Genomic DNA, 12,581 nt, shown 5'->3' with positions numbered 1-12,581 from the left:
AATAAGGGGGGTGAAGCTGAGCCCCGCCCGCTAGGGGAGATGACAGCCATGTATGAAAGAGAGGATGTGTGGTTATATCCTTCCCTCGAGTGCCTTTTCCTACCTTTCTGCCCAAAAGAAATACATAGACCCCTCTCATATACCACTCCGATAGTTTTATAGCAGAAATTTTAGCGTCAGGTGCCTAAAATGGAGTGGGCAAAGAGCGTCGCTCCCGGGCTGGGATGGGTGTGTGTACGTGAGTGTGTGTTGTCTCTCTCGGGATGGCGTCAGGCCTGCTCATCAGCTCCCGTGGTTCCGTGTGTTGTGGACGGCTGTGGAAGTTTGACATCCTGAGTTCTAGAGCTGTCCAGGATGGTAGCCACCAGGCACATGTGGCTACTGAGCCCTTGAAATGTGGCTCGTCTGAATTGAGAAGTGCTGTCATATGAATGCTAGATTTTATATTTTTCATTAATATAGCTTATACTGATTACCTGCTGAAACAGTATTTGGGGTATTTTGGGTTAAAATACATTACTACAAATAATTTCCCCCTTTTTCTTTTTACTTTCTTAATGTGGCTGCTGGGAAATGGAGGCTCTGTGCTTGGCTCGCACTGCGTTGCTATGGCATGGTGCTGCTCTAGCGGGTGGCACCCCAAGGTCTGGGTCCTCGTAACCCTTTCCTACTGCTTGTCCTGTCTCCTCATCCGGTGTCAGCAAGTCAAATTCAGTGCAGCAGGAGTCCTGTCTGCTTGCAAGACCCTGCACTCGGTGCCGCAGAGGCACAGGGCACCTTGCACCCTGCAGGGCTTCCCAGCCTCCTGTGCGGATAAGGCCGCTGTGCAAGTGACCGTGGCACAAGGCTCTGGGGTTTCTAGGTGGGGAGCCAAGTGAATCAGCTACGATACGCAGAGCTAGGTCTTCTCAATTCTTGGTATTTATTGGACAGGCTTATTATAGTAAAAGAAGCCCTATTATTTATAATTACTAGTAATTTTTAACATCACATATTTTAAATAGGAAACGAAATGACAAAATAGAATTACTGGTGGGTTGTATTGCCGAACTTTCAGAAATTGAGGAGAACATGCTACTTAGACATGGAGAAAACGACTTCAGTGTCATGTATTCCACAAGGAAAAACTGTGCCCAGCTCTGGCTTGGTCCTGCTGCATTTATAAACCATGGTAAGCGACACTTCTCGGGCTACACTGGTGTCGGGCAGTACTGCTAAAGGGACAGTGGCCGTAGCAAACTGAGCAAGACCTTTATCTTCCCTTAAAGGAGGGTTGGAAATATGATTTTTTTCCCCCCACAAAGTTATTAAGATAAATATTCCTGTAGTTTAACTCGAGACCTAAACTTCTATCAGAAGCTATAAAATTACACGGAAAGCTTATTTCAGATTTCTGTAATTGTTCGTGTTTCAGATCTTACCTACAGTTAATTGACTTTATCTTTTGGACATTTTTCAGATTGCAGACCTAACTGCAAGGTAAGCATAACATTTTTTTTTTATCTCAAATATTTAGTTCCTGTTCAGGTACGAGTTTCTCAGTGAGTGCATTTTATTTCAGTTTGTGTCAACTGGTCGAGATACAGCATGTGTGAAGGCTCTAAGAGATATTGAACCTGGAGAAGAAATTTCTTGTTATTACGGAGATGGGTTTTTTGGAGAAAATAATGAGTTCTGCGAGTGTTACACTTGTGAAAGGTAAAATATTGAGTATGATGTTCGGCTTTTACATTGTTCTAACCACCAGATGATCGTGGGCAGCAAAGCACATTGTCTCTTACCTTGCATGTAGAGGGGTCGTCGTCACGGTCCACAGCATGGCGCCCGGTGCAGTGTGCGTGGACGGTGGCGCGGACAGCGTCAGAGGCTGCAGAGCCGTTCGGGGCTCCGGAACCTGGCCGTGTGAAATCTCACTGTGAATGGATCAGAATTCAAAGATGCTTAAGGAGAGAGTAGGAAAACCTTACACACGCACTCACTCACTCTGCCAGGGCAGGGTTGCCCCAAACTAGCAAGTGAAGTTCAGCTGTTGACAGTCATGTGAAAATTCTGAAGTTGTCTTGTGTGTTACCAGGCTGTGTCTGGAATTCCTGTGTTCCAATGCACGGTCTTCATAATTCCTAAGTCCCGTCACTTAGGGAGGAACCTCTTTGTGTGACCCATCAAGGTTCTGGAGTCCGTGTAGAAATCCCCTAGATAGGCCTCAGCAGGCTGCGTGTGCGCACAGGCTCGCAGAGGCAGCCCCACAAGCTGCCTGGGCGCAGGCTGGCGTGGGCTGCCCAGCAGCGTGACCGTGGCTTTGCGGAGCCCGTGTCTCGTACCCTACACTGCAGAACACCTGCTCCCTCTCACTCGTTCAGTCCTCAGCCATCTGTGCGAGGGAGAGGTAGCAATGTGCCCACTTTGCCTCTGAGCCCAGGGCAGCCTCACGCGAGAGCCCTCGTTCTTTCCACTCTGCGTGACTTCCGTAAGCATGAGCAGAGAGAGCTGGTAGTGCTGCTTCACACGCTGAAAACACCCAGCCTCCGGCCAGCTGGGCCGCGGCGCGGAGACGGGTTTCCTAGGGGCCCCGTTTTCCTCTTCCTGAATAGCCAGAGAGTCCCCCTGTACTGGGGGTGGGAGGATACGATACATCTTTCTCTATATGGAAAATGGTTTAAACATTGGTGAAATCTTGGACCAGTCCACAAAAAGACCATTTCATCCGTGTAGTAGTTTAAATGTAGTTGAAGATGCTTTAAAATCATCTGAGACGGCACAGTGAAGTGGCAGTTAGGTGCCTGAGATCTGGAACAGGACCGCCTGGGTCGCAGCCTGTGCCTCAGCATTTCAATAGCTGTGTGACTTCGGGCAGCTGAGCTGCGTTCCTGTCTTTCTTACCCCATCTGTAAAGTGGGGGTAACATTAGAAGCTACTTCACAGGATCGCCATGAGGATATTATTTCACATAACACATGTAGAACAGCACACTGTTAATATTCACATAATAGCTATAAAATTATATTGTGGTTTTTGGTTATTTTCCCATTAAAATAAGGCATAGATTGTTATCTTTTTATTTACTGCCGCATCCCCAGCGTCCCAAGCAATACTTGGCAGGTGGAAGGTTTTTGATGGATATTTGATAAATGAATGATTGAGTGGAGCAGATGACATGCTGAAACGGTTTGCAAGGCTGTCCGCAGGAACGCGACCACACACTCCGGACTCCACACCCGCCCGAAACAGCCTCACTAGTTCAGGACCACACACGTCACATCCCTTGGGCACATGAGTTCTCGTTATTGCGTCTGTGTCTCACCGGCCACATGGGGTGAGCCCACCAGGCTTAGCATGAGCAATAAATAGAAATGTATACAAATCCCTCCTCAGCGGAAAGGCCTAACGTGGCGCAGGAGGCATGGCCGTTGGCAGACTACTTGAGCATTTGGACATAAAGGTTGACCGCACGTATTCTTGAAATCCTTAGGTACACCCGTTGTTTCTGCCTTTCCAGAAGTTAGGTGAGAGGGTGAGGCTAATCAAAGGAATTCATTCAGTTGTTCATCCCTGCTGACTGACTGGTTAGTTACTTTGTGTTCAGCCTGCAAATGCATGATAAACAAGACTACGCAGTGCCAGCTGTGAGGGCAGTGCAGTGGAAGGGACGTGGACACACAGTGTGCTGGGAGCCGGGGGCGAGAAGCGGGGACCCAGCGAAGAGCTGCGAGTGAACGGAATGTTTGCCGAGGCGCCGATCTCACAGGCGAGTGTCTAGGATGCAGCTGATGAGTCTTTCTGGGCTGTACCCATCCTGACAACGATAGCAATTGTAATACATCTCTAAGTAGGTACTGCAAAATTTCTAGAAAATTTGTGGAATAAAATCTAATAAGGGACTAAAAAATGTGAGGGGCCAAATTATGTTAAAGCTTATATGAAAACATGTTTGGTGACAGCCAAGAAAAAATTTCTGAAGTATACTTGGGAGAGATTTGCCTTAACAGATACCTAAATTTACTGTGAAACAATTACAATCAAAACTTGATGATATTTGCCCAAAAAAGAGGGCATGAATAGAACCCTAAAAGAGAGGCAAGCTTAACATTGGCAGACGTACTTTCAGTCTGAGGTTGGGAGCCCATACATGCGGGGACCTGACTTAAGTTGTTCGTGGATTTTCAACTGCAAGGTACTCAAACCCCCATGGTATTCAGGGTCAGCTGTACTTCATCGCGTATCTGGAGGAAAATCAAGCTAACTGCCCCCCGTCCACCACCACCTCGCACCATGTACAAAATAAATTCCCGGTGGGTTAAAGATTTAAATTAAAAAAAAAAAAAAAATTTAGGAGAATATGTGTCTAACTCTGGGGTCATGGAATTCTTTCGCAACAATTAAGACAAAAAATGGTGAACATGAAAATTTTCGAATGGCTAAAAGTCGAATCAGAGACAAATGATAAACTGAAGTGGGGGAAGTACAAACATGGCAGAGAGTTAATATAGTACCAAAAAGGACCCATAAACTCATAAGGAAGAGACAGACTCCAGTAGAAAAGAAAGGCGAGGCGGATGCTGTAAAGAAGATGATGGCCATAAACAAGGAAATGAAAACGCGCATTCACTTCCACCACCAAGTTGGCACAGTTTGAGACGTGCACTGTGTGCTGCTGATGGGGATGCGAGGAAGCGGGCCCAGTAGCACCAGGGCTATGAATTGCTGGCAATATTTGTTAAAAATAAGTTAACATGCACCTGTTTGCCTGGGAGGGAGACCCGTATGGTGGAATCTGTCCTGCAGAGGTATGGGCGCTGGGTAGGAAGGGTTTGGTCTTAGCAGTATTGCAGCAGGGCTCATGGTGGTGAACGCAGAATACCCCACAGGTTTCAGTTACCAGTGACAAGGAGTGATTGAGACTATATATGGAAAGCTTATTCCATGTAAAAAGTACAACTTTCAAGACACATGTTCAATTGACATCCATTTGTCCACAACATAATGATAGAGCTGGCGGCCGAGTGACCATATGGCATCATCTCATTGGTTTTGTTTCCCTGGAAAGCAGCAACAGTGTGAATAGATGTGTAGACCAGGAGAGGGCTTGAGGCCGACGTGCTGGCAGATGCTTCGCGTGGCACCGCGTGCCTCGGGCTGGGAGACAGATCAGCTTCCGCTTCTCGTGGCTGTCTGCGGTCTGGGACCGTTGCGCTCGCTGCAGCAGCGTGAGCACGTGTGACTTGCAGAAGTCAAAGAGACGACGTGACGGGAAGTAGGCAGATGAACGGTAGTGTGACTTTAAAAACCCTAATAAAACTAATATCCAGATAAAACAATTCTGGCACAATCATTTTGTGTCGAAGCATACTTTACAGGTCATCTTTCTAGAAGTGAACCAGAAATGTTATAATTTGTGGTAAAACGTGAATATCTGAAAATGACTTGTTACTTTCTTAACCCATATGAAATGAAATAAGCCTTTAGGATTTATGAATTACCTTTCCGAATGTATTTTGGGGCTGGCTGGAGTATAACTGGCTGCCCCCCTTGGTGAAGATTACCTAGAGGGTTTTACAGTGAGTTATAATATACCTTTTGAAAAAAGAATTGAGGCAGTCCCACAGTAAGCTTCTGTGGTTATTTTTACAAAAGCATTAATAGAAATAGAATTCCAGATCCAATTCCAGGAAGGCGAAGAAAGCAAGAATACTCACTTTACCAAAAATCGTTTCTGCATTACGTTTAGGTCTGTGTTCCCTAGCAGTAAGAGGTTAAGAGGGTGGAGAGAGAAAATAAAATTGTTGTCCCTGTGCAAAAGGCAAAACTGGTTATTTGGGGGAGAAAACTCTGAAAGAAATCAATCCCACAGGATTTCATGGCGTGCCAGGCTGCTTTCCTCCTGGAGGGTGTTCACAATTTCAGCACAAGCTCAGAGCTGTTATTATATAGCTTCTCCGTAACAAGCTAATAAAAGGCAAGTCAGTGAAGGGAATTTCGGCTAGAGAGGTTTCTCTCTTCTTAAACGCAGTATGTAGTGCTTTTTTTAAAACCTCATTAACATATAATTTGCTTATTCTTTTGAATAGAGCTGAGTAAGAGTTTTCTTGTTTGCACTGAACAAAGCACAGATCTGCAAAGCTAGGTTCAGTAAAGAACTTCAGGGACCCGCTGATTAAGCACCCTCACCTCAGAAGAATGCATATAAACATAAATAATTAAGGCAGGTTAGAAATCATTCTTATCCAGTGGTAAAAGCAAGTCTTTTAATATCTTTTATTTAGTAACATTTTATTGACTTAATTATGGTCATTTCTGTTTAGTTCACTAACTTGAAGTATTTAACAGTTTTTAATGTTCCAAAAGTCAGATTTTCATTAATATAGGCTAGCCTTATACAGAATTTCAATTAGGATTTGTTTGTATTTGACATTAAGTTCTATCTAAGTAATGACTTAATTTATGGAAATCGATTTCTTTTTTCAATTCTTTAATTCTCAATAATCAGTAATGTAATATTAAGTTGTGCAGAACAAAGCTAGAATAGAATTAACTGGTGAGTTATTTAAGCTACACTTTAGACCAATTGCACCAACCAGCTTTGAAATTGAAGGATTTATTTATTTTTACCTACATTTGAAATTCTACAGGGTCCAGTAGTTTCTCATGGGCAGTTAACAATTGACAATAGTCATAACAATTTGTTTTGCTGTTTTAAGTGTTAAGAAGTTTTTTCGTGTGTTAATTTTTATGCATATTTATTTGTTTTGAAGAGGCCTCGGCCCTGCAGATTCCCAGTGATGACTGAGGCCTCGTCAGTTCATCAGGTCTGTCCGTCCGCTGTGGCCGGGCGCCCTCCGCAGCCGAGGTTCTTGTGAGTAACAGGTTCATCGCTTGACGTGTGCCGTTTTCTCTTTCAGACGGGGAACTGGTGCTTTTAAATCCAGAGTGGGACTGCCTGCGCCTGCTCCTGTTATCAACAGTAAATACGGACTCAGAGAGACAGACAAACGCTTAAATAGGCTTAAAAAGTTAGGTGACAGCAGCAAAAGTTCAGACAGTCAATCTGTCAGCTCTAACACTGATGCAGACACCACTCAGGAAAAAAACAACACAAGTAAGTAAGGGAGCTCCCGCCAGTGTATCTTTTTTTTTTTTTCTTTTTTTTAAGTGTTTTCACACAGTTTGCTTACTGAAGCATGCTTCGATAGTTTTGTTCTCCTAAGTATTGAAACTCTGGGACTCCTGCCCTTCAGCAGTGCTGCAAGGTTCTAGAAATGATTGGAGCACAAAGGCAGACGGTACCCCAGCCCCGGATTCAGTATGGTGTTCTAGGCAGAATTGTCTGCTTTTCTTGAATACTTGATAACTGGATATTAAATTCTTCATCATATGTTTGAGAGAAACATTTTCAAGGTCTTAGTTTCACTGTAATGCTGTCGTTAGGTCCTGCAAGAAGACCGAGGACTGGGCGGAGTCAGACGGACACCCACGTGGCCATGCCCAGCCCGTGCGGGGCGGGTCGTGGACTTGGGGAGTCCTTCCCTTCTGGCTTCAAGGCTTCCCCCTTTTTGCTGCTTACTTACTCTTTTCAAATTCACTAAACCACCAGTTACCAGACTCAGAATCGTGATAAAGGAGCATTTTAAATGTCGCTGTACTGTCACCTGTCAGCCACTACCGAAAGTAGCAAGAGAGATGGAAAGGAGAAAGAAGCAAGCTTTGAGATGCCAGTCGTGGGTGGGGTGTGGGCAAGACCCAATGGAACTGGAGGAGGAGAGAATGAAGAATAAAGAGAAAAGAGAGACGAAAGCCTGACCGAGCAAGAGGAAGCGCGTCGCGTTACGGAGCTTCGAAGTCCTGGACCTTTCCGATCGCTACCGTTGCGCGTCCGGGTGACACCAGTTTTCTCTAGTTCCATTGAAGGAGTAGGCTCTTTAGTCTGACTTGTCCCTGACAGGAATAAAGCTTTAAAGTTTGACACTGTGGTCCCCAGAGCGCCTGTTTGGGCCCCTAAACGTGCGTAGGCCCCTCAGCATCCAGGTGCCCTCGAGACCTACTTTTAGGCCCTCCTCCCTGCCCTCAGATGTTTGCAGCCCAACACTGTGTGCTCCCCTCCCTCACTGAAAATCCCGAAGAAAAGGGAAGGTGTCTCCCAGGATGGCGAATATTCCCACCGTGAGCTCCTGAACCTCCCTGCTCCTGGGAGCCAGAGGCCAACGTGACCTCTGTAGCATGAGGCCGGCTCCAATTTTTACCGTCCAGAGTGGACAGAAAGAGCAGTTAGTCCGTCATTCACTGTTGACTGTTGGTTCTGATAATAAACGCAGCATAATCAATGTTCGTTTTCTGAGTCTGGTTCCTTGGTGAAACTGGAGACTTGTGAAACGCATTTATAAACGTCTGCGTAGGGACAGACATACATAGGGATGTGCGGCCAGCTGTGGAGACGGCTAGGTCGCTGTCCACTGAGTGGCTCTGCGGCGGTCACGGGGGTGTTTGTGTTTTCATGCATTAACTATTTCTAATGTGTAGATACTAAACTCAGTACAATAATTAGTTTAAAAGATTGGCATACAGATATTTTTAGAAGGTGTCGAGTGTACTGTGTGACCACCTAGGATATGTGTTAACGAACCAAAGACTAACGTAGTTGAGAGATAAATGTGGGAGCCTTGGCTCCTCCCTCAGGGAGTTTGTACCTTCGTTCCGAGACAGGACAAGTGCACAGTGAGGCTGCAGCGCAGGCTGTGGATGCCACCCCTGCTTGGCGGGGACGGGACGCCCCTGGGCTGTAGTCTGGGCCTGGCAGAACGGAAGTACCACACTCGCCAGTGGCCGTCGATGCAGCGCGCCTTTCTGCTGAGTGCTTGTCTGAATAATTCACGGGGTGTCGAGATGAACTGAGGGTCACGCTGACAGACCTGTTGATAGGCCTGACAGTTGATAGACCTGGCTCAGTGCTCCAAGGGAGCTGGAGGTTTGCTCCACCTCTGAGGCCAGCGTCCACTCGACCATGTTCACAGCAGTGTTTCTCAGGTCTTTCATGCTTGCTTTTAATGCTGTGTTTCTTTTGGTGTTTGTGTCTGGACCATGTCCTTCTACCTGTTTGAAAGAAAGGCTTTTTGAAACTGCAGTTGGCAGCAAAGCCAGAGCTCCCTGAGCCCGTCCGCCGAGGCAGGTGGACGAGAGCTGTGTGCGTGACTCCGGGGCGCTTTCTCCTCGGGGGGCTGCCATGTTTACCCTGCAGTTGATCTAAAATTCAGCAGTGACAGGAACTGCTTGCTGTGAACAGCATGTATATCCTTTTTCAAGAAACATTCTGCCTAGGCAGGAGAAAGATGACTTCTTCCTTCCACGCAGATGCCTTTTTGAAAGGTCATGAGAACCACAGCTTGGCTTTTTAACATCCTAAGAGAGGAGACAACAAGAAAGCCATGTTCACAATTCAGTCCTCAAGCCTGAATGATAATGCCATTATTGGAAGTTGCTGGGTTTTAGGTCCCCAGTGCCTCTGAGGCCGGGCCACCCTCTAGTCAATTCTGTGGTGTGGGACGTGAGTCGCTACGAATGCTACAAGTCAGTGCAAGACCCAGAAGACTCGGAGCAAGTTGACCCTAACTAAGGAGCGCCCGTCCTGTAGGTAGTGGGCTGGATCACTGTCGCCGCCTTTACAGATGTCGCTCTCTGATCCGAATATGCTGCCCTGCCGAGCCCTCGGGCTGCTTCCGGTCCTTTCCAGAAGCCCGTCCCAGCAGTAACTGCCAGTCTGTGCTGGCCACGTGAGGCGGAGGCAGCTCGCGGAGGCTGTTGCTCATGCCTGGCAAACGCCATGCACTGACGCCCCTGAAGTCTGTCGAGGGTTTTCTGGCCCCTCAGCTTCTGAGGGAGTCACCGTGTGACAGTCCCCGTGTCGCTGTGGCTCACATTGACAGTGCATTTCTGGGGCTTTCCCAGGACAGCACACAGACACGGCCCTGGCTCTCGGGGAGCTTCAGTGCCATGTCGCTGCCCTTGTGTCTGGCTGTAATTCTCAGTGCCCATGCAGGGTCGCCTTGTGACTGAGGACACCCTGAAATGACCGTGATGGCCACGCCTGGGTCCTTTACCCATAAGTCGAGCCTGTCATCATAGTAATTCTGTGGCGCACCTTAGAGGCAGCGTAACAGAGCTCTTAAAAACGTGCGGTTGATCATAGACCAAGTTCAGATCCCACCTCTGCCGCTCAGCAGATGGACCGTCTTGGCCACGCTGGTCGCGGGAGCTCGGTGCTCACACAGCGGAACAGCCCTTCCCTCAGGCGGTGCTGGCGAGGCTTGGGAGCCTACTGATCTGGCCACGCGCACGGCACCCACTGCGCGGTAACTGCTAAGAATGTAGCTCCCCACTTAAAATGGCCGTCTAGGTTTATGCATTTGGCTTTTGCCCCAGGCACTGGGAGGAGAGTCCGTGGCGCGTTTGTGCTTAAGCCATGGCGGCCACAGGCACACTTTCCCTCCATTTACGTCAGAATCCTTAGTCCTCGATCGACTTTTAATAGGGGCCGCTGTGGGCACTGTCTTTAGCCCACTGTCGCTGGCGTTCTCAGAGTGCCTCGAAGATCATGTGGCACTTTTGGGAACAGCGAGGAGCCCCCGGCACTCTCAGCCACTTTCCTCGTACTTCCCTTGCCCGGCTTGTCTGTGTCTCGTTTGACCTGTGACTTGAGAAGCACGCCTTCTAGCTGGGTTTTTGCCGAGATCATGCTTTTCAGGCAAAGTGAGAATACACTGATAAAGACGAACATGTGAGTGAAATCACTGTTGGAACAATCCGTAGGCAGCATCAGTACGTGTTTTGTGCTGTCGAGCACACAAACTAAACTGCTTGGTCAGTGGCTCGCGGCGGTCAGCCGACTGACTCCACTGGAAGGGATGGCAGGGCGAGAGCCCGGGTTCAGATCACCCCAAAATGAGATTCATCTAGTGAGTCAAGTGTCCGAGTCAGGCGTACGAGCGACGGAGGAGAAGGGTGACCTGTCGTGTGTAGGAAGTCACGACAGCCTCCCCGAGAGAAGTGTCCGCCAAGCTGACCCTCCAGGGGGATGAGAGGTCGGCCAGGTGAAGCGTCGTCACCGCAGAGGGGATGAGCGTAGGGCCCGGGCGAGTCACGTTTCTCGTGGCTGGACTAGAAGGTAGGAGGAAGGATGTGATCGTGGTTTAAGGTTTTGGACTTTATTCTCAGGGCGTCAGGTTACTGAAAAGTTTACACCTCAGAAACGGCACGGTGCCCCAGGAAAGTCATTCTGGCTCCGTGGTGGGGAACAGGGTGTCGGGGCAGCGACCGGAGAGCTGAGAAAGGCTGGAGGCCGTTGCGTAGATCAGGCGGGAGGTTGGCAGGGGGCGGGGGGCGACGTGGCAGGAGTGGACGCCACGGGGCACGGGGGTCGAGGGGGCGAGGCAGTCAGGGAAAGCCGGCGTCAGAGACGGCCTCCCGGTGTGTGCTCGGCAGCCGGGTGGGCGCCGGCCGCACTGGCCGAGGATGGAGCGCTCTCAAGGAGGAGCGGCCGTGAGGCCCGGCGGTGGCTCCGTCTCAGCCTGTTCGCTGGGCTCGTGCGACAGGGTGATCGGGATGTCAGTGGGCGTTTGGCGGTGTGGATCTGTGATTTCGGAGAGAATCGGGCCAGAGAATGTGGTTCAGGGACTGCCAGCAGGTTGATGGTGATGGCCACAGGGGAGCGGGTGCTCATCACCCGAGACCTGGTCTCCCGGGGGCTCGGACAGTGGCCTGAGGGATGCACTCTGCGGGCGGATGGAAGAGGGCCCTCGAGACAGCGTGGGGGGAGAGTTTTTCAGGAAAATGTGCGGTTAGCAATGTTACATTTTGCAGAGAGAGCAGAGGGCTGAAAAGCGTTCCCTGGGTTTTGTGACCAGGAGGTGGTCGGAGAGATCGGCAGAGGTCATCTCATCAGAGGGACAGGCTGGATCCAGATTTCGGGGATTGCTGTTAAGATTTCAAAGTATATGTGATCGTTGTGTAGGGCAGATGGCAGGTGCGAAAGGAGTGTGGGATGGAAGAAGGAAAAAAGAAGGCTGAGAACCACGAAGCCTGGTTATGGAATGGTCCTTGAAGAGTCACAGGCCAAGCAAAGGACCATCATAGCCGCATCTGAAAAGCCAAGCACAGACTCCAGTGTGCACTTACATCAGTAGGCACGTGATCTGAGTCACCTGAAGGCAGCCTTGTAAGCAGAAAGAAGACTTTGTTTAAAAAATCACTTCTAGCAGGTTTTCTGTATAATTCCAGTTCGTTATTCTTGAATCAAGTGGCATCTAAACTTTGCCGCTGCTGCTATTCACAAAATAATGGCCTTCTTGGTAACAGCCCACACGGGAGCATGTTGGTTCAGTTGAGGGGGCTTGTTCCTGCGAATCCTGCTGGTTTTGGTACCTCGGAGCCGTTTATGGGCCACTCTCCTTGAGCACAGAGCCTTCTGTTGTTGGTAGTTTGATCTTTTTGGGATGCCAAAAAGAGGAGCCATTCTCGCTCCTCTCAATAAAAGTAAACTAATCGAGACTTACTTGCTTAGCCATGCAGAAGCAGCAGCCGTCACCGTGGCAACCCTC

The 12,581-nt window shown here is 48.6% G+C and overlaps 1 protein-coding gene across 5 annotated transcripts in view; it reads left to right on the top strand.

Annotated features, from left to right (window-relative positions):
• KMT5B (lysine methyltransferase 5B) overlaps window positions 1-12,581 on the top strand; it is a 50,525-nt gene that overhangs the window by 32,617 nt on the left and 5,327 nt on the right. For all 5 annotated transcript variants that reach the window (XM_016131807.2, XM_016131837.2, XM_016131817.2 and 2 more), the window contains 4 exons: window positions 1,005-1,171; window positions 1,460-1,479; window positions 1,562-1,698; window positions 6,897-7,093. In XM_016131807.2, coding sequence (XP_015987293.2) covers window positions 1,005-1,171; window positions 1,460-1,479; window positions 1,562-1,698; window positions 6,897-7,093 — 521 coding nt within the window. The remainder of the gene's footprint in view (window positions 1-1,004; window positions 1,172-1,459; window positions 1,480-1,561; window positions 1,699-6,896; window positions 7,094-12,581) is intronic.

Source organism: Rousettus aegyptiacus, unplaced genomic scaffold (genome assembly GCF_014176215.1).
Source record: "Rousettus aegyptiacus isolate mRouAeg1 unplaced genomic scaffold, mRouAeg1.p scaffold_m13_p_5, whole genome shotgun sequence".
NCBI classification, from domain to species: Eukaryota; Metazoa; Chordata; class Mammalia; order Chiroptera; family Pteropodidae; genus Rousettus; species Rousettus aegyptiacus.
Note: the sequence above shows the minus strand (reverse complement) of the source record. Positions and strands in the feature narration are given on the sequence as shown.